This window comes from Engystomops pustulosus, chromosome 4 (assembly GCF_040894005.1).
Source record: "Engystomops pustulosus chromosome 4, aEngPut4.maternal, whole genome shotgun sequence".
Lineage (NCBI taxonomy): Eukaryota > Metazoa > Chordata > Amphibia > Anura > Leptodactylidae > Engystomops > Engystomops pustulosus.
Window position 1 is genome coordinate 21,834,885 of NC_092414.1, and position 22,098 is coordinate 21,856,982.

The following is a 22,098-nucleotide window of genomic DNA, read 5'->3' on the forward strand; positions in this document are numbered from 1 at the left end:
CACAGCACATGCTCCCATGTATATAGGTAGCCACAACAACACGCTCCCCAGTAGATAGGTAGTCACAGCAAAAAAAAATGAATATAAACTTACCAGCACTCCCTGCAGCCAGATCCTCATTGCTCCCATGCTCTTCTCTTTGACCCAGGCCTAGACTATGGCGGCGATGGCACCTTGGTCATACAAAGGACATAGGCAGCGGTAACATCGCTGCCTGTGTCCAGTGATCAGTCTAAGACACGTAGCAGCCATCACTATTTGTCAGATCTGTCTGAGAGCCAGATGCAGCCAACAAAAGAGCCATATCTGGCTCCCGAGCCATAGGTTCCCTACCCCTGATCTAGGGAAACACTAGTTTAGGTCCTAACATTTAGTAGACCACTAAGTTGACTATGGCAAAGGCCTCAATTTTCCATATTTTTTGTTGAATTTTCTGAACTGTGTACACCTACATAAATGATATTCTTCTCACCTACAGATAGATCAGCCTGATCAAAAGACGCTCGCCAATCTGCCTTGGATCGTTGAGCCAGGGCAAGAAACGAAAAGGGGGATTAGCACCAAGTACGAAACCACAATATTCTAATAATGACTCGCCCTGTCGACTTGGTGTGCCTTCGTACACTCTCCCACATGAGTCCATCACTCAAGCCTCGGTCGCCTCTTTACCATAGAAGAAACAGTCGTCCACGCGGACTGTACAGCAGCAAGGGAAGATCCTTTCCACTGACAACACAATACTGCCAAGAAGAGGAATCCTCTATTTTTTGATGATTTTTTTTTCTCTCGTAATCTCTAACACACTGTTTTTTTTTTGGACTTTATCAGAAAAAAAAAAGCGAGAAATATTCATGTAAATTTAGTTCTAACTCTTATCATTATGCAGTCGATTTGTGGCAGTGCTAATAATCCAAGACCTCTCGAAGATGAAAAAAAAAATATATATTGATTTATAGCAAAAAAAAAATATAAAAAATCTATAATAATAATAATATGGAACTTTAAGAGCTGCCAAGAAACGGAGTACTTTATTTGCACAAGTGCATCTTTATATCTGATTATTCTATGTGATTTCATTACGGAAACAAGATTTCTGAAGGAACTGGGTTTGCTTCAATGTAAAGAGTACTTTGTATAATATTTTATAGGCTATTGAAGTTGAAGCCTTGTTACTAAATTGTAAAGATAAAAAAAAAAAAAAATTCTATTACTGTATCCATAAAGAATATAAATTGTCAGTAAAATGACACAAAAGGATCCTGGATTTCATGATTTTTTATAGCTTATGATCTTGTCCTATCAGAACGCATTAGAATATTGTTCTACTATGATATATGGATGTTTGTATACATGTTTGCTACTAATACCGGGTGAATGTATGTTTATACGGCATATACTGAGTGTTCCCATTCTACAGGAAGGGGCCACTGGTGTTATAAATTTGGATCCTATACTATAAAGTAATAAAGCAGAGGTTGCCATTTAGTTGGGTAGAGGGGGTGGAGCATAAATTCAATTTACGGGAAAAATTCTGATTACTAAAGCAAGCCAAGATAAGGATGCCATGTTGTTATAAGCTGAGCATATACATATGGACTGATTATAATATAAGTGAAACAAACCGCTCACCAACTTTTATATTGACCCATAGAGATAAGAAAGAGAAGGTCCTTCAGCCATAAAATTCTCATAAATATGTTTCGACTATTCACTCAAATATATACAAGAGACCTTCCAGGACATTTGAAGGTTCTTCACACTTCCCAAAATTAGAAAACTAAAAGTTGATTGACAGGGGCGGATTAACACTGCCATGGGCCCTGGGTACAAGGGTTTCATGAGTGAAGGCCCATCTCAGTATAAAAATTTGGTGGGTGGTTTGGGTGGCCATGTGCCCCCTAGAAGGCTCGGGATTCTGGGGGTCGATTGAAGAGACCCCCAACCCAATCTTTAACCTAATAAAACTTGGTTTGGGTATATTATGAAGGCCGTAAATATCAAACCAGTTTATAAAATTAGCCTTGTGGGGGCGCCACTATTTTCATACAGCTCTGGGCTAATGGCACCAGTCTGTCTTAGATTACAGGCAGTCCCCACGTTATGTACAAGATAACCATCACTATCTTTTTATAATTTATGTTTCCTAATTATGGTGAGAAGTTGAGTTGAGATGAGCAGACCTGAAATTTAGGTTCGGCGTCATCCGTTTGGCAACTCTGCCTAACCCGAACATGTTACTTGATGGGTTGCAGAGCAGCCAATCAGGAAGCTTTATGCCCATAGCAAGTAGGCATAGCTGTGATTGGCCAGATGTGTCCGCCAAGAGGCGTCCACCAAGCTGCCTGATAGGTTGCTCTGCCACCCATCAAGCAACATGTCTAGGTTAGGTGGAGTTGCCAAAAGGAGGACACCAAGCCTAAAGTTCCACTCATCTCTAACCTTGAGACCTTTAAACATGACACCATCTATCCTAGTAATATGTTCCTATGTCCAAATTTCTGTCTCTTGCTGTTAGGATTTGAAGTTCTAAAAACTAATCGAGATTTCCAGAGCATGGTTGATATACTCACACTTGTCAATGGGTTATTAGTAGGTTCCTAGTGACCCCCTAGCCTCATATATGTGGGAATGTACCCAAATAAAAGTACTCAACTCCTGTAAAAAATGTAAAATAGCCATACTTACCTCAAAGATAACCGGTTGCTCCTTTCTCGCTGCTGCCGAGTCCTCCACCGGTCTGATCCCAGACAATGGGGTTTTCCACCTAGGTGGCCATTAGTGAACTACAACAGATATGGCAATCCATCCTTATCTGGGGGTCATCACTGAACCAGAAAGAGCAGAGCAATGAGAATCGAGCAATGATGCGCACAGAAGGTGATCCAAGAGGTAAGTATAGATTTATTGACAGTTCTATTACATAATTAACATTTTTCTAAAAAATACCCTTTTACAAACATTTTAATGTCATACATTTGTGGAAAAATTGTCCTTTCATCTATACCATGATATAACCAATGACTTGACTTTGGATTTATAAGCTAGATAGGGCAGTAGGGCCAAAAATGTAATGTTGCCCAATGTTGCCAACGTCGATACGGAGCCACCTATGGAGCTATGTCCATATTGCCACAAATTTGCACTTTTGGCACCATGAACATCATGATATTAAATAAACGTGGCACTAGAGCCAAGATAATATGACCAGCATGGGATACCGGGGACTGGTCAAGTAGCCTCCGGCTTGAAAATGTTGAGAACCCCTAGGTTGGTTCTGGCAATGACTTTGCCATGGATCTTTGATTGGCTTAAATCTAAAGGCTCTCAACTCCTTTAGGTTTTTTTGGAGGTCCTCAATGGTCTAAGTCCCCAAGATCAACATTTGGCTTAGAGGACAGCACGATTTGATGAGTTGTTGGTCTTGGTGATTCCATTGTCTTCCTAGTGTTGGATTCTATCTACAGGTTTTAGTGAGAGAATGACTGGATCCAATGTATATGTCCAATTTGTCCATTTCCACATAGAGGTGAACCATATCTACAAAATGGCTTCTGTAAGCCCCGCCTACTATTTCGATATGAGCGGAATGAATGTTGTATCTTAAGCTTCTAATATTATATAAGTCCAAGCAAGTGCCACATTTGACTGTAGAGGGACACTTGACAATTTCTGCTTTGGGAACTTTTGGGATTGGAGGGAGGGGTGGGTCATTTTTTCTATCTGGTGAATGCTATACTTTGTTATAGAGGTTGTTGTTAATATAACCATTTTCATTTCTAATAAGCTAAGATTTCTGCAACTGATTCAATTAATTCATTAAACTTTTCTTAATGATTTAACCAAAATTTCGCCGGGATACTCATTTAAATTATAGCAAAAATGTATCAATGTAAAATGTTAACGTGGAACTTTTAACATCTCCACTAACTCCATCTTTTTTGTATTCCTCAATAGGGGTCAATCCCCTGATTCTGGGATAGTTGGAATTTTCTTTCTAGACCTCAGCGTCTCCAAGGAATCAATGTCAATATTTTTGTCACTCTTTTGTCAGGTGGGTGGAGTCATGCTGTTTGCTTCAGCCTAGGACCGACCCTTGACAGTAGAAAGCCTAATTAGTATCTTGTATACTAAAGTTCCTCTGAAACTTTACTAATTAGACTCTAATGTCAGACGGGTAGAGTTGGGGGTGGAGCAGATAGCCTGGCCACGCCCATTTAGCAGTATATAAATATTGACATGGACTAGGCGAGAACATTGGGAACTAGGAAAGAGATTCCAATTGTACCATAATGAATAAAACATTGGATAAATAAACAGAAAGGGGTTTTACAAAATTAGAAAACCAAAATGCAAACCTTACCTAAATGTGAGCACAAAGACTGAACAGAAGTCATTATGAGGTATTAACACCCTGCTGTGTATGGGAGACATCATAGCAGCTGGTCTCCACCCTATTACTAAGAGTTAAATAAATCTTTTTGACAGATTTTTGTAGATCCCTACAGATCGAGGTACCAAATGTTCAACTGCCCTACAGCGCCTCCGTAGAGTAAAATGAGAATTACACATCTTCCTTTGAAGTCAATAGGCTTCCCATGTAATATCTAAATGTATTTGGTCCTCCAGGGTGAAAGTTGCTGTTTATTGCCAAATTCCACTCAATATTAATTAATGTAAGACACAAAAAAGTAAAATAAAAGCCATAAGTAAAAAAAACACTTGGTAACATATACAAACTGAATGTTCCCACCCTATCCAAACAAATCACAGATAACTTCTGATTCTTCTACTGTAGAACATTCACTTTAGATAAAAGGGGTTGCCCTACATATAGCCTCCGTAATTGCTGGGTGGCTGACTGCTGAGACCTTTGAGACTATGAAGAGTTGAGGTCCCAAAGCTCCTCATGGTCATTTCTATGGGACTATTGGGTGTCACTGGCCCACCAATCGCGGAGAAGTAAATTTACATAGGGTGAAAAGGGGTCTCTGGGGGTCCTAGTGGTCAGACATCAAGATATATATACTCTGTGTCTAGAGATGTTATCAGGTCATGTGCTGGAACATCTTCTTCAGAGGCAGTTGATGCTATGTCTATGGCGGACAACGGATGAGTGTTTCAGAGAGAGAACGTGACCACCATTCAGAGCAGGACATTGGCTCACGAAAATTGGGTATTCATAATAAAGTCTCTCAGACGAGCAAATAAATGTATCTTTCCACCTGCTAAGCAAAGGCCCAAATAAGCTTAGATCAATGTTTAACCATGGAATTTATCACAAATAGGTGACATCTAATGTCTCCATTACCGCCTGCTACTATGTTGGGGACACATCTAGATGATATGTGCCACCAGAACTGTAGAACTTTGAACAGGGTGTAGCTAAAGATGCATTGGAACAGCGGCAAAACGCCTAAAGGCAAATTCTCCTCACATCCACCAGTTGTGCTCCATCCATAACTTTCAACAGTATCATGTGACCCATTTATGCTGCATAAATATTGTTTAGCCCTCAGATCCTGCACTAATGTAGGATAATTGTCCAGATATAGCTAGTCAATTTGGATGGAAAAGAGAAATCTTCTGTATTACTCCACAGTCTCTTCGATGTATCTAAGGGCCCATCTGAAAGGTATTTTTAGGAGAATACCCTTGTAGCTTCATGTATCTCCACAGCCTCCCTTGTAGATAATTATGACCTACTACTACTTTCGGCAGTAGAACTGCTTTGGCAACCTGTGTATTATAAATTTCAATATAGAGAGCACATTGAGGATTTATGATCCTTAAACTGCCAGATACGAAAGGATATAAGTGTTAAGGAAGAGGTTTGTGGGTTCCCCCCGCTTTATGAGTCTGGTCTAACTGTTCAATTCAGAGAGAAGATGCAGAATTTATGATCCTTAAAATACCTGACTAACTGTTCAATTCAGAGAGCAGATGCAGGATTTATGATCCTTAACATACTTGACTAACCGTTCAATTCAGATAGCAGAAGCAGGATTTATGATCCTTAACATACTTGACTAACCGTTCAATTCAGATAGCAGAAGCAGGATTTATGATCCTTAAAATCCCTGACATACATATAATAGAAAAGGTTTCCCCCATGTTTGGGGCCTGCTGTTAATGTTCTTGTATTGATTGACCTTACTTTACTTTCTTGGTGGTATAATAGCACAAACCACCCGAAACTTTCTTAGTAATAGGACATTTCTAAAAAAAAATTGGGGTACATATAAATCTATGAAAAGTATTCAAAAAATTTATTGGTAACTTTCATGTGGTTTACATCTCATATGGGAAATGCAGTATTTACAAAAACCATAATCTTCTACCGCACTTTGTATTGACAGAATCTTTTTGTACTGTATCTACATTTTCCCGTATTTCGCTATCATATGGTTACTATGGTTGGCTATCAATACAGCAGCGTCTCGCCTTACATAACGACGGTCACACAAGGACTATCTTACCGACAGCCATTAAGCAGTGGACAGATGGTAATGTTCCCGTTTGGGAACGTAAGAGATTCTTTCCAGTAAAGGCCATTTACGAGGGGCCAGAGGTTGTCATATTCTATTTACATAATGCATCTGACTTGTGACCGCTTGAGTCTTAACATAAAACATTAAATATCAGAAATGCCTTTTGTACAAAATCAACATTTTTGAAGTCCCTTTTTGGATCAAAGCGTGAAAAACTTTACTGCAAGAAGTCAGAGGCAAGAAATAGGCAGGAAGTGACCTGTAACTCAAATACCTCAATATTCCAGATGTCCAAAGAGGGACGTGCGTTTTTATGCCTCAAACCCCGCCCTTTACCTCACCTCTAACTCCACCCCCAAGTGTGCTTAAATACATGCCCCCAAAATTCACCTTTCCGGTGATGATACACCCTGTAGAATTTCTCATTCTTGTGGAGTGCACTGTGTTATGCTTCCAATCCGGTTATTGTCAGCAACGTCCCCCTTTCTATGCCCCTTAATGTGACTACCCAACTTATAATGGCTTCCTTCTCTTAGCCCCCACTAATTATGCCTTCTTTCATTTCCCCCCACACAACACATATAACCTCCCTTTTAGTAACCCTCCATCATGTACAATTTCTCTACTCAGTGGTACCCGCCTTATAACGTCCTCCATTCTGTAACCCTGACCCCTAACCCCCATTCTTACGTCCCTGATTTTGTACCTTAAACCATCCCTCAGAAGCCCTATTCCTTCTCTTCCACTGCTGTCACCACTGTGAAGCCAGCGGTGTGAGGACCTACAATGTTAGAGAATGGAGCCAACAGCTTCTCGCTTCACCATTGCAATCAACTCTATTGTCAAGGACATACCTCCCACCCATATATTGACAGTCCCCGACTTAAGGACACCAGACTTACAGACAATCCCTAGTTACAGATGGAGCCCTCTGCCCATTGTGACCTCTGGTGAAGTTCTTTGGATGCCTTATTTTAGCCCCAGGCTGCAATGCTCAGCTGTAGGTGTTTGTAATGAAGCTTTATTAATAGTCCGTGTTCCCATGACAGCACAAATTTTTGAAAATCCATTTATCACAGGGACACATTTTTTTTTGTCTGGAGTTAGAATTATAAAATATACCAGTTCCAACTTACATACAAACCCAAAGAAAAGAAGTTTGCACTCTGACCGGAGCTCTCAATGTTTCCAACAAATCCTTCTTCCATTATTTTATCAATTTGATGATAAAAATCGAATTGATGAAATACTGGAAGAAGGATTTGTTGGAAACATTGAGAGCTCCGGTCAGAGTAAAACTTTTTTTCTTTTTGTTTAATGTGGGACTTGTTGGACCGGACCTAGACTGTGGTGTAGGTCCTGTGGTGTGGAAATGTGCCGCAAAGTGTATATGATACTATCCTTGTTACATACAAACCCAACTTAAGCACAAACCTCAAGAACCTATCTTGTAAGTAACCCGGGGACTGCTTGTATCTTGGATTGTCCTACTCACTCCAACATAGTTTGGAGGCATGGAAACCATATGGAGCCATATTAGTATTATTATCCTATGTCCTGTTCTTTTTACTATTACTAGATATAACACATTGACTAGAAGAGGGGAACAAAATACAAGAATCGTTGATGACTCAAATAGTTTATTTGTTTTTTAAAAAATTGACCAACGCCTCAGGTTGCACAGCTTTATGCCACCTTCTTGCTAATTCTCTTAAAAGTGACTCCTCCGGCAACGGATGTCTACAAGAAGAAAAATAAAAATGATGTAAAAAGCTTTGATCGTTAATTTCATGATGGAATGCTCCTATTTAAGGCACAACTAAGGAGATATTGTGTATTCCATGTGATAACAGATGTCTGGTAGCTGTTAATTATCATGAGAAACAGATAAGTTATCACCGTACCTGATAGAGATAACATATACAATACACAAGTTAACAACCATCTTACCTCTACTAGTTTCCCTCCAACAATCTCCGAGGTGTGGTTGTATTTCGGAAAGTCCACAACTAGTTTCCCACCTTCCAGTCGGACAGTTGCCTGTGTTTCAGAAGAAAAAAAATGTAAATGAAGTCTCCTACCAAATACCCATGGTCGTCTCCAGGTTTCACTAGACCACTGGGTGACGGAGCCTCAGTAGGCCCCTTTGCAGTGAACTCACGTGGTAGCATTAAAAATTCAGAAACCTAAACAAACATGCCATGTTCCCTAAATATTCCCTAGTTTATCATACCAAACAGCCTCCTCATGGTTATTTTACATAAGTCCAACTTATACCCTATGAATTCATTAGATACAGCTCCCTCACCCCCCCATGGATTCATTAGATACAGCTCCCTCACCCCCCCCCCATGGATTCCTAACATACAGCATTATGTGGGCCCCTCAACAGCTCTGGGCCCCTGCATTTGCCCAGGTATGCCCAGTGCTGGCACCGGCCCTGCATATACCATAGACTTCGGTGTCACTTTAGGTGGTTTAGACATAGCCTACTGCATAGACACTGCTACTGACGCATATGCCAAGGACTATCATATGATCAGATGTCCAAACATTCAGTTCTAGCATATGGAGAAACTTGAGAATGCTTTTTTCTCATTTGCAACGATCGCTTCTACAAACTACAAATCATCGATCCATTATGTCATAACATCTCTTCATTCTGGTCGTAATTTGATGACTTTGAGAAGCCTTTGACCAATCCTCCATATCATCTTTCACCCTTGGCCAGATGTCGTGAGAATGAGAAGAAAGTTTTTGGTGGTCCCTTAAGAAAATCAGTCAAACCATTAATGACTTACCTTAAACTTCTTGCCGCCCATTGTTTCCAGATCGGACTCTTGACCAACAGTGAATTTATTGGTGAGTGTAAATCCTGGATATATCTGGGACCAGGTAAAGTCATTTCCGTTTTGGACTACCTCTGTGGTGTAAGTGAAATTTCTTCCCTTTTCAATTTGCTCATCGGGAATGCCTGTCAAAGAATATATCAAATATGTGAGATCAGGATGGGTAGTAGTTGGGTTTGAAGGGCATTTGTCTCCAAAATGACTGGTAAATATTCAGTTGAGTTAGGCTGAGTTGACCTCTTCACCGATGATCCTCATCAATGAGCAGCATAAGCGAGTAGCTATGAAAGGTCTCGCTAACTGAGTTGGACTAGTCATTCAACACTCTAAAAATCTAGGTTAGAGGATGTTTGGGGAATCAACGGAACAAATATCTTTTTGATTTAGGGCCTGGTTAAACCCCACCAATAGTAGAGATCATCTTCCTCTCTTGCTAAATATTTTTTTTTTTTAAAATGCGGAGAAACTATATGTAAGTTAAACAACATTGAACGTTGACCCAAGTATAAGCCAAGGCCCCTAATTTTACCACAAATACCTGGGAAAACCTATTGACTCGAGTATAAGCCAAGGGTGGGAAATGTATTGGTCACAGTCTCCCCAGTATATAGCCTGCCGGACCCTGCCCCATAGTATATAGCCAACACCTGCCCCCCAGTATATAGCCTGCCAGCCCATATCCCCCAGTATATAGCCAGCCCCCTGCCCCAGTATATAGCCAGCCCCCTGCCCCAGTATATAGCCAGCCCTCTGTCCCAGTATACAACCAGCAGTTTGGGTTTTCAGCACATTTTTTGTGCTGAAAAACTAGGCTTATACTCGAGTATATATGGTAATTGTAACCTTAGAAGTGGCTTTTGACTGTCCATGGAGGACTCTGTGATGATCACTTAATGCAGGTTCTACTGTATAATACAGAGAGTATACATGTATTTTCGGATAAGACTACCATAGGCTACAAAGTCTTTACAGAACACCTACAGGTCCACAATGAAAAGCCCCAAGAACATAGCCAATACAACTACAACATAATAACGTAACTCACCAATTAGTTTCATGAAGCCATCATAGTTCTCCTGGGATTCCACCTCAAACTTTCCAGTGAAAGCCATAGTGATGTTGCCTCTACCGGTACAAACCTTAAGACGAAGTACTGGAGGACTTGAGATACCTCCTTATATTCCAAATAGTCCAGGCCCTACCTCTGGAATGATCTTCTGACATCACAGGATTGTGTAATCTGATAAATGAGTGCTATTGACCTAGAGGTAAGGATGAGGTTCAAAGGGTTGTAAAACAATCAGGTAACGAGCCGGTGGAATTTTCCTCAAGTCTTATGTATATTTCATTACTGGGGTAATAATTCAACTTGAGAAATAATATTTTTAGTTTTCATTAGGATGAGATTTTTATTTAGGCTGAGGTATTGAAAGGAAATTCTGAGCTTCTGAAGGGGAGCCATGGTCATGGTCCTCATGTGCTCATAGTCCTCATGGTCCTCATGGTCATGATCTACGTGTCTTGTGGTGAAGAATGGTTACAAAGAGATCCCCTTGTTCTGGAGGACCTAATCTGTTGTGGACTTAAATTGGAGCTTTGTAATACCTCACTTTTCCTTTGGGGGCACTGTAGAAAAATTGAACACTTACAAGGATCGCAACTGTTAGCTGGAGGTTCCAATAGAAGGACATTTGTGATCTGCTTATTATCAAGTGATCTTTCTAACACATAGCTCCATTACAGGCGGTCCCCTACTTAAGAACACTCGACTTACAGACGACCCCTAGTTACAAACGGACCTCTGGATATTGGTAAGTTACTGTACTTTAGTCCTGGGCTACAATGATCAGCTATAACAGTTATCACAGGCGTCTGTAATTAAGCTTTAGTGTTAATCCTGGTTCTTATGACAATCCTACATTTTTAAAATCCAATTGTCACAGAGACCAAAAAAGTTCTGGCTGGGATTACAATGATAAAATATACAGTTCCAACTTACATACAAATTCAACTTAAGAACAAACCTACAGACCCTATCTTGTATGTAACCCGGGGACTACCTGTATATGGTTTGCAATAGATTGAAATTTTTTCATTTAAATTTGGGTGAGATTTATCCATGTATAAAAAGTTGAAAACTGATATTTGTTAGAAGCGCTTTGACCTGTAATATAATAGGTTACTCACAGGGTGATCATTGATATCTGTAAATCGCAGAAAAACACTCAATAAGTGCTCAATTTCCCTAGAGCTCCTCCACAGGAGAAATGAAGTATTGCACATTTCTCACTGAAACCAATAGGAGGCCATGTAATACTCTTTGAAGTTGAGATTCATAACTAAAGGATTTCAGGGCATGATGGGAGTTGTAGTTTAGCAGCATATTGTCATCGCTCCTCTACTGTTCATCAAGCTGGATATTTTATCTCATGAAGATAGATCTCTTACTTCCCATCTAGAAGAGTGACCCCAGAGACCACAGTGATGTTATCTGATCTTCACATGGATTGTAATAAACCTTCTTATCTAGGATAAAGGTTTTATTCTGTTATCTGCTTCTTCAATCTGCTGATCAGCCGTCATATAAAATACACATCGAGAATGAAAGCGGAGACTGATAAGAGGAGGCAGACTGATCCCTTATTACCATAAACCATTGTCATAAACCTCAGACACAGGGAGAAGCAGAAAGAATATGAATATGTCTATCTATCGTTCTATCTATCATTCTATCGATCTATCTATCTATTTATGTATATGTCTATTGTTCTATACATCTTTCATTCTATCTCCGTATTTTTCAAATAATTTTTTTTCCTATTATGCATATTTAACTAGCGTTACCGGAAACCTCCGGTAACGCTATCAAACACTGTGGCGGGGTACAATGTAATCCGATGTATTCATGAGGGGGCGGTCCAAGGCGCTGCTTTTTCCCCCCCGGACCGCCCCACTCGCTCCATAGGCTGGCAGTGACTGCCACGCGCTAGGCGGCAGTCACCGCCCCTAGCGACGCCCCAACCCCGTCCCTTCTTGAATACGTCGGACAGCTTTGCGAGCTGTCCGACAATTATATTGTACCCCGCCGCAGTGTTTGATAGCGTTACCGGAGGTTTCTGGTAACACTATCACTCTAACACTGCGGCGTTTGTTCAAGCACTAGGAGCTGCTTACTTTAGTAAGCAGCTCCTAGTGCCGATAAATTGGGTGACAGGTCCTCTTTAAGCAAAGTATTTTTGTAAGGTGAGGTACATTTTAGATCAATTTGAAAAAATATACTTATTTCTCCACTTTCCCCCGGCACATGATGCTACCTAAACACATTAGTGGCTGGAACAGACACTGGTTCTATTTGATAAATAGTTGTAAAAATCTCTAACACCTCGTGCCACCTCTAGGGGGCACATTTGTATACAGTTGTATGTATAGCCCTGATTATAGGTGTTACACATTATTCTCCTGATTAAGATAATAATATCTTAGCATATATAGCATTTTACACAAAAATAAAACAAAATGGACAAAATCTCATGCAAAGCAAATTTATTTTGTAAAATGATAGAAGGAGTCATTGGAGATATGAAGTCTTATGCCAGTTTCTTACTGATCCTCTTGAAGGTGATTCCTCCGCTCACTGAGGTCTGTAAAGAGCAGGAGGGCAAAGTAGATTAGTATTCAACTCATAAGAATTTTTGTACATTAATAGGGGTGAGTTTGGTACTTATGATGCCCCAAGTAATGTTATGCCTGGGGGGCTCAAATAGATAGCTCCTCTTCAAATGGGAGGTAAAGAAATCTATTGATCCCTACTGATCCCAGCTCACAATAGAGAAGCAGCAGGCCCAGCGTCTACATAAGCAGCCAGGCCTCCACACCAGGAATCCTGTACATACCGAAAGGAGTAAAAGAATGAATCAAGACTGAGCATGTGCGTCCAATACAACACAGGGGCGGACACTGAAAGATGTTTTAAAAGAAGAAGCAGGTGGCGCTATTCTACAAAGAAGGAATGTATTGCTCTTCAATATCTTATAAAGTAGTTAAGTATAGAAGAAACTTACCTCTACAAGTTTCCCATTCACAATTTCTGAGGTATGATGATAGTTGGGGAAGTCCACCACAATCTTACCACCTTCCAATTTCACAACAGTCTGTAAGAACAATATGAAACATGATATAGAACATAGTCCTAGTTATATATAATTATATAATATAGGCTCTTTATATGCTACCTCGGGATGGTAGATTTTAGGACATTATCTATATGAGACTTCTACTGCTTTGAAGGACTTAATGTGGCCATACATAACATGGTCTTCCAATTTTTTGGAACAGGACTCAGGGGGCATAAGAGATAAGCCACCAGCATGGAAACTGAGAATCCATGGTTATAGCACAGCAGTTGCGTGAATAATTACTTGGAGATTAGTTAACCCAGTTGGGATAAGCCATTTACTATCCTCATGCTCCTATAACATGCATGCAACATCTGACAAATCGATGAAGTATGGATTCTACATAAAATAGAAATTCTGGTGATCATGGTAGTCACCAATACCACCACCAAGTTCTAAGGAACTTTACAATTAGGATATATCTTTAGTAAGAATTACCTTAAAAGTCTTGCCACCCATGGTGTGCATCTCCGACTCTTGGCCAACCACAAATGTGTTGGTGGTTGTGTGTCCGGGATAGATTTGAGACCAGGTGAATTCATTTCCGTTCTGGACTACCTCGGTGGTATATTTAAAATTCTTTCCCTTTTCGATTTGTGCATCGGGGATACCTAAAAAAAGATAAAATACTTGGTTAGACTATACCCAACGCTGTAAACTAGCCAAATCCAACCACCAAATCTCTACAAACGCTTCTGGACTTTCCATTGTCAACATATGATGGGGTGGGAAAAGCATTGGGTTCTTGGATATCAACATGACTAGGCAAGATAGCCACCAATCATAGGTGTCCAATCCCAATTCTGAACATTGGATTGTCAACCTAACCAAGCGTGCACGTGTTTGGAAAAAATGGCTGAATTTAAGGGATTTTTTCGGGATGAGCACCACATCTTTTTATGTTCCTCCTCAGCTCGTTGTCAGTCAAGTGAACAAAGCTGAACTGTAATACCAGACATTCTTAACCTTGACCACTTATATAAGAAAGGCCATAATTAAGATGTTCCTGATTAACGTAGAATCTCAATAAACCTGTAGAGTAGCTCACCCTAAACCTGCTCCTTCCTCTAGGGAAGATGCAATTGGTTATGAAGTTTCTGAGCTAATGGGAGAGGTAGGTTAAAGAGTGAAGGGAAAAGTTTAAGAAGGACCTCTACTTCTTCTCCGTGTTGGATCCACTTCTGTCTTTGGGTCGGTGTTTTTTTTTTAAAATAATTCTGCTTGTAAAAATTCTAAGTAAAATATTCTATTATCATAGAAAACAATGGGAAGTCTCACCAATTAGCTTCATGAATGCGTCATAGTTCTCCTGGGATTCAACTTCATATTTTCCGGAGAAAGACATGTTGAGGTGGGGAGCTGCAGAGGAGGACCACAGAAGTCTCAGAAGCTGATGAACAGTGAGTAACTTATGGCTGTAAGTTCCTCTTTATATACCCTGTGAGGTCTGATTGCAACACTCTTCCCACCAAAATTATCTCCCTTCATCTAAGAATTGAAGAATGTCTATCAAGAAGATAAAGCAGATCAATGACTGATAAATCAGTGTTATTGACCTCTGCGGGAAAAACCAGGTTCACACAATCTGACTCCAACCAAGGCTTTAATGGACATGGAAACTAAGATTAGATTAGACACTGATAAGATTAATCAGGATGACTTGTGTTGTCAATGTACCCTCTAAATATAGATACCGTGTAGGAGCAGGAAAGGTAAAATTTACAAATGACAACAAAACTGGAAAATATATATCATAGTTATTTCAATACTGTATATCATGTATACCATAGGTCCTACTGTCTACTCCATATCTTAGGTGTTCAGTAAGTTCCCAGTCTTCATAAGGGGTAAATAGATTACTGACAAGGTTTAAATCCAGGACATTATCCTGAAAGGGGGCAACTCCTCTCTATAAGCTTAGAACAGCTATATAGGGAACCTGGCCTATGTATGTATTACAAGGTCATCATGTAATACTTCATTCCTCCTGTAGTGGCCACTGTAACTACTACTTCGCGGCCGATCATATGTGACCATAGAGATCAGGGTGAATTCAATTTTGCTTATAGAAAACACTTCAAAAGATTGAAAGCCAAATCCAAATCGCAAAGAATAATAATAATTCCCATTAAAAAGTTTCTTATGGGAGTAAATGCAGGTCCTTTTAAAGTGGCTGCTGAAGGAGAATCCTGTGACCAGAGCTGTCTGCCAATGGTAAACACAGTGGGGGTCATTTACTAAGGGCCGATTCGCGTTTTCCCGACGTGTTACCCGAATATTTCCAATTTTTGCCGATTTCCCCTGAATTGCCCCGGGATTTTGGCGCACGCGATCGTATTGTGGCACATCGGCGCCGGCATGCACGCGATGGAAATCGGGGGGCGTGGCCGAACGAAAACCCGACGGATTCGGAAAAACCGCCGCATTAAAAAAAAAAAAAAAAGTCGCGAAAATTGCGCTTACCGTCACTCAGCCCGGCTCGGTGTATTCCAGTGCGTTCCGATGCTCTTCAGCGCAGCAGCGCCACCTGGTGGACGGCGGAGGAACTACCTTAATAAATCCCGGCCGGACCCGAATCCAGCGCAGAGAACGCGCCGCTGGATCGCGAATGGGCCGGGTAAGTAAATGTGCCCCAGTGAGATGGAGAGTTGGGCATGTGCAGTATGAGGTTGTAATGGGAAGCAGGTTGTGGACCCTCAGTGTCCAATAACTGGTTTGGCTTCAAGGGAATCTGTTATTAGGTTTTTTTTTTTACCATTTAACTATTAGCCCCCTCAGGTAAGGGCTGCAAAGTCCTTTGTAGAATTCATTCATTTATGTAAAATCTTAACTGTTTAAAAGAAACATCCAAAGTGTTGTGAAACTGAGCAAAAAAGAGTCATATTTTGCAGAAATGAGTCAAGTTTAGAGCCTGGAGGGACAGTGCAAGTTCAGAAGTGCTTATCATCTTCTGCTAGTACCTAGAAACATGCTGCTTTTGTCAAATTAAAGAAAAGAATCTCATCTTTCAGATCACATCAGGCTTGGGGTTCTGTGAGCTGCAAAACCGGAGATACAGGAATTTGATTTTTAACTGTTGCATGTCTTTAACTTCCTGTATATTAGGTTCTGTAGCTCACAGAACCACAAGCCTGATGCAGTCTAAAAGATGACCTTTTTAAAAGCATGTATGGAGTTACTAAAGAACCAGAGTCTGAAATGACTCTCACAATGCAGCCTTAACCTTGACTTATCTCAGCTAATTTTCAAATGACTTTAGAGGATTTTTTTTAAAGGTAAATGGGTGATGTCACATAAAAGGGGGGATTCTATAAAGGGCATTTCATCCCCTGCCTGAGGAGGCTTGTAGTTTAATCGGATAAAATCTGGTGCCAAAGTCCCTTTAAGATTTCTTAAAGAGTGCCACCACTTTAAAGCACATCACCCCTTGGTTATAGATGGCAGCTGGCACAGGTGCATCAAGAGACATAGGGTGAGGAGCTAGGGTTAGGTAGAAAGACTTCCCAGTATGGGTCAGGTTGAGTCAAAATCAAGCTAGGTCAGAATGTGCCTTCTATTCCCAGCTGGTATATGTTTATGTGTGTAGTATCTTCATTGCTGGTATATGTAGTGCCTGGCACACCATATGTGTCTGGTACTGCAGCTCAGATCAGGTTATTTATAGGGACCAGGCTGTACTAATATTGCAGTAAATGGGCAACTGTCCCATCATTCTACACATTGGGGGTCATTGGGCTGGCTTCTCTAAGACCATCAATGTAAAATCCTTCATAAAGTCACAGAAGACAATAGAGAACATTTGGGTTATAAACTTTGACCATAACTGTGGAGGAGAACACATTGGCCTTTTATGTCTGGGTATCAGATAAGATAAAGAGCCGTGATAACAGGGATTTTCATTTATCTTTCAGTTTCTGGATTATTCCGGAAAGGTGGAATGAACTCAGCGCAGAGAACGCGCCGCTGGATCGCAAATGGACCGGGTAAGTAAATCTGCCCCAATATCTATGGGCTTCTTTAGTTCTTACAGTTGGGGTGCGACTTCTATATCTGCCCCCCCTGTAGTTACACCCATAATTACACATCAGGGAAGTCATATTCTATAATAACTTTATCATCAGATAAGACAAAGGGCAATGATACCGAGATCTTATCTCCCCATGGCTGGGATTACTCCAGGAAGGTGGAATGAACTCATTACAGTGAAGGAAATACAGACCTAAGGGTTTTGTCTGCAGAAAGTTCATTTCTATCATATCAGGTCTATGACCTGTAACTAATCTGTGGTGTTGAATGGATTTACTAGATGTAAAATAGGAATTATATGGATGTTATGGAAGTGGGCTCCAACCTGGTGGATCTCCAGTTATTAAACTACAACCCATTAAAATTCAACGGTCACCCACCGAGACCTGACCTTGGTGTGGTGATACCTGCATGGCTGGCTGGTGGCACAGCTAAGTGCCAGAGTTGTGTCCAGGTGAACAGGCCTCAACCACCCCCAAGAAGAGGAGGAGGTCACGATGCAGTGGTGGTTACCCCCATGGGGTATTCCTGGTGTACGTGCAATGAAGGGTTCCCCGGGTAGATGGTGAAGGGGAGGCTCGTGGTGGTAGTGGTGAAGTCACAGTCTCCTTATTCAGCATATAGTACAATGCAGCAGTGGGTAACAGGCCGAGGCAAGGCTTCCTACCTGCAGACAGTTGTTAGTTGGATCGTTATCTTGGAAAAGGATCTCAGCCCTTGTCCGGTAGTTAGGGGCTGAATAGTAGCTTATGCTAGCAATCTGGTGCAGGTCCTGTGTAGAGATGAGCGAGCACTAAAATGCTCGGGTACTCGTTATTCGAGACGAACTTTTCCTGATGCTCGAGTGCTCGTCTCGAATAACGAGCCCCATTGAAGTCAATGGGAGACTCGAGCATTTTTCAAGGGGACCAAGGCTCTGCACAGGGAAGCTTGGCCAAACACCTGGGAACCTCAGAAAAGGATGGAAACACCACGGAAATGGACAGGAAACAGCAGGGGCAGCATGCATGGATGCCTCTGAGGCTGCTTAATCGCACCATTATGCCAAAATTATGGGCAACAGCATGGCCATGACAGAGTGACAGAATGAAGCTAGATAGCATCTAAAACATCCAATAATTGACCCTGACACTATAGGGGACTTCATGCAGAGGCAGCGGCAGCAGCGGCAGGCTAGAGAGTGGCATGGCGACATACCCTAAATGGACTCAGGCTTCAAACCAATGGGTGGCAGAGAGGAACCAAAGGAGGTGAGCAAGAAGCGCTCAAATAATATCGGTACATGATAAAAGTTTGCCAGTATATTTTGTGGATTACACAGCAGGGTGGCGACAAAGTTAACATGGAAGCCATGAAAACAACCCAAAATTCTGCCTGACACAGCTCGTTTGATAAGGGGACCATGTATGGAGGCAGTGAACTAGTAGTAGATTAAAGGTGCTGCAGTTAAAACTATGTTAGTTGGATCTTGGCATGGAGCTGGCGCTCCGCTGCCAGGCGAGCTTTCGCCAATCCAAGCCCCTGTCTCTAGGCTACTCCCCAAACAGCACTTCTAAGAACCTTTTGTATAAGATCAAGTGTAATAGCGTTCTTATAAGTTTAGGATATGGCGGGTGAGGGGAATGGAAACAGATGCGCAAGAAGCGCTGAAATAATATTGGTAAATGTTAAAAGTTTGCCAGTATATTTTGTGGATTACACAGCAGGGTGGCGACAAAGTTAACAACTTTGATGTGGAAGCCATGAAAACAACCCAAAATTCTGCCTGACACACCTCGTTTGATAAAGGGACGAAGTATGGAGGCAGCTATATGGACGACTTTTGGAGGAAGCAATGGAGACAACGTGTGGAGGCTGCTATGGAGACAATTTAATTTGGATAGTGCCTGTATGTGGCAGTCCAAAAAAGTTTTCAAACCAGAGGAGCAGGTAGGTGGCCCTCCAGAAAAATGGAATAGATTGAGTGCCTGTATGTGGCAGTCCAAAAAAGTTTTCAAACCAGAGGAGCAGGTAGGTGGCCTTCCAGAAAAATGGAATAGATTGAGTGCCTGTATGTGGCAGTCCAAAAAAGTTTTCAAACCAGAGGAGCAGGTAGGTGGCCCTCCAGAAAAATGGAATAGATTGAGTGCCTGTATGTGGCAGTCCAAAAAAGTTTTCAAACCAGAGGAGCAGGTAGGTGGCCCTCCAGAAAAATGGAATAGATTGAGTGCCTGTATGTGGCAGTCCAAAAAAGTTTTCAAACCAGAGGAGCAGGTAGGTGGCCCTCCAGAAAAATGGAATAGATTGAGTGCCTGTATGTGGCAGTCCAAAAAAGTTTTCAAACCAGAGGAGCAGGTAGGTGGCCCTCCAGAAAAATGGAATAGATTGAGTGCCTGTATGTGGCAGTGCAAAAAAGTTTTCAAACCAGAGGAGCAGGTAGGTGGCCCTCCAGAAAAATGGAATAGATTGAGTGCCTGTATGTGGCGGTCCAAAAAAGTTTTCAAACCAGAGGAGCAGGTAGGTGGCCCTCCAGAAAAATTGAATAGATTGAGTGCCTGTATGTGGCACTCCCAAAAATTGTTTAAAACAGAGGACCGGGTCGGTGGCCCTCCAGAAAAATTAAATGCATAAAGTACTATAGGTAGAGCCAGTGGGCCCTGTCAAAAAATAGCCAGTTTCCTCTGCTTTACTGTACAAAGAGCAGGAGAAGGAGGAAAATGAGGAGGAGGAGGAGGAGTGAATAAATTATTCAGGTTGAGCTTCCTTCACCTGGTGGAGATTGGACATTAGGAGAAATCCATGCTTTATTCATCTTGATAAGCGTCAGCCTGTCAGCGCTGTCAGTCGACAGGCGTGTACGCTTATCGGTGATGATGCCACCAGCTGCACTGAAAACCCGCTCGGACAAGACGCTAGCGGCAGGGCAGGCAAGAACCTCCAAGGCGTACAGCGCCAGTTCGTGCCACATGTCCAGCTTTGAAACCCAGTAGTTGTAGGGAGCTGTGTGATCATTTAGGACGATGGTATGGTCAGCTACGTACTCCCTCACCATCTTTCTGTAAAGATCAGCCCTACTCTGCCGAGACTGGGGACAGGTGACAGTGTCTTGCTGGGGTGACATAAAGCTGGCAAAAGCCTTGTAAAGTGTACCCTTGCCAGTGCTGGACAAGCTGCCTGCTCGCCTACTCTCCCTCGCTACTTGTCCCGCAGAACTACGCACTCTGCCGCTAGCGCTGTCAGAAGGGAAATACTGTTTCAGCTTGTGCACCAGGGCCTGCTGGTATTCATGCATTCTCACACTCCTTTCCTCTCCAGGGATGAGAGTGGAAAGATTTTGCTTGTACCGTGGGTCCAGGAGAGTGAACACCCAGTAATCGGTGCTGGAATAAATTCTTTGAACTCGAGGGTCACGGGATAGGCAGCCTAGCATGAAATCTGCCATATGCGCCAGAGTACCAACGCGTAAGAATTCACTCCCCTCACTGGCCTGACTGTCCATTTCCTCCTCCTCCAACTCCTCCAATTCCTCTTCTTCTGCCCATACACGCTCAACAGTGAAGGACTCAACAATGGTCCCCTCTTGTGTCTCGCCAACATTCTCCTCCTCTTCCTCCTCCACCTCCACCTCCTCCGATATGCGCTGAGAAACAGACCTAAGGGTGCTTTGGCTATCAACAAGGGAATCTTCTTCCCCCGTCTCTTGTGAGGAGCGCAAAGCTTCCGACTTCATGCTGACCAGAGAGTTTTTCAACAGGCCAAGCAGCGGGATGGTGAGGCTGATGATGGCGGCATCGCCACTGACCATCTGTGTTGACTCCTCAAAGTTACTCAGCACCTGACAGATATCAGACATCCACGTCCACTCCTCATTGTAGACTTGAGGAAGCTGACTGACCTGACTACCAGTTCTGGTGGAAGTTGACATCTGGCAGTCTACAATCGCTCGGCGCTGCTGGTAAACTCTGGATAACATGGTCAGTGTTGAATTCCACCTCGTGGGCACGTCGCACAACAGTCGGTGAGCGGGCAGTTGGAGGCGGCGCTGCGCTGCCCTGAGAGTGGCAGCATCTGTGCTGGACTTCCTGAAATGCGCACAGATGCGGTGCACCTTCGTGAGCAAATCAGACAGATTGGGGTATGTCTTGAGGAAACGCTGAACTATCAGATTTAACACATGGGCCAGGCATGGCACATGTGTCAGTCTGCCGAGTTGCAGAGCCGCCACCAGTTTACGGCCGTTGTCACACACAACCATGCCTGGCTTCAGGTTCAGCGGTGCCAGCCACAGATCAGTCTGCGCCGTGATGCCCTGTAATAGTTCTTGGGCGGTGTGCCTTTTATCGCCTAGGCTCAGCAGTTTGAGCACCGCCTGCTGTCGCTTAGCGACGGCACTGCTGCTGTGCCTAGAGCTACCGACTGATGGCGCCATGCCCACGGATGGTCGTTCGGAGGAGGAGGTGGAGGAGGGGTGGGAGGAGGAGGAGGCATAGTAGGCCTCAAACACCTGGACCGAGGTAGGCCCCGCAATCCTCGGCGTCGGCAGTATATGACCAGCCGCAGGGTCACACTCGGTCCCAGCCT

At 42.4% G+C, this 22,098-nt stretch overlaps 3 protein-coding genes across 8 annotated transcripts in view; 1 reads left to right on the forward strand and 2 right to left on the reverse strand.

Annotated features, from left to right (window-relative positions):
- ANKS1B (ankyrin repeat and sterile alpha motif domain containing 1B) overlaps positions 1–1,529 on the forward strand; it is an 84,586-nt gene extending 83,057 nt beyond the window's left edge. For all 6 annotated transcript variants that reach the window (XM_072145465.1, XM_072145461.1, XM_072145460.1 and 3 more), the window contains one exon: positions 479–1,529. In XM_072145465.1, the coding sequence (XP_072001566.1) occupies positions 479–586 (108 nt within the window). In that variant the 3' untranslated portion in view covers positions 587–1,529. The remainder of the gene's footprint in view (positions 1–478) is intronic.
- A 6,582-nt stretch (positions 1,530–8,111) lies between these two features.
- LOC140128887 (gastrotropin-like) lies at positions 8,112–10,526 on the reverse strand. Its single transcript, XM_072150586.1, has 4 exons — positions 10,383–10,526; positions 9,290–9,462; positions 8,439–8,528; positions 8,112–8,228 (listed from the first exon to the last, which is right to left on the reverse strand). Exons 1-4 carry the CDS (start codon positions 10,447–10,449, stop codon positions 8,175–8,177), a joined length of 384 nt encoding a protein of 127 aa, XP_072006687.1. The 5' UTR covers positions 10,450–10,526; the 3' UTR covers positions 8,112–8,174.
- A 2,338-nt stretch (positions 10,527–12,864) lies between these two features.
- On the reverse strand, positions 12,865–14,901 carry LOC140128888 (gastrotropin-like). Its single transcript, XM_072150587.1, has 4 exons — positions 14,791–14,901; positions 13,951–14,123; positions 13,399–13,488; positions 12,865–12,978 (listed from the first exon to the last, which is right to left on the reverse strand). Exons 1-4 carry the CDS (start codon positions 14,855–14,857, stop codon positions 12,925–12,927), a joined length of 384 nt encoding a protein of 127 aa, XP_072006688.1. The 5' UTR covers positions 14,858–14,901; the 3' UTR covers positions 12,865–12,924.
- Positions 14,902–22,098: the final 7,197 nt, after the last annotated feature.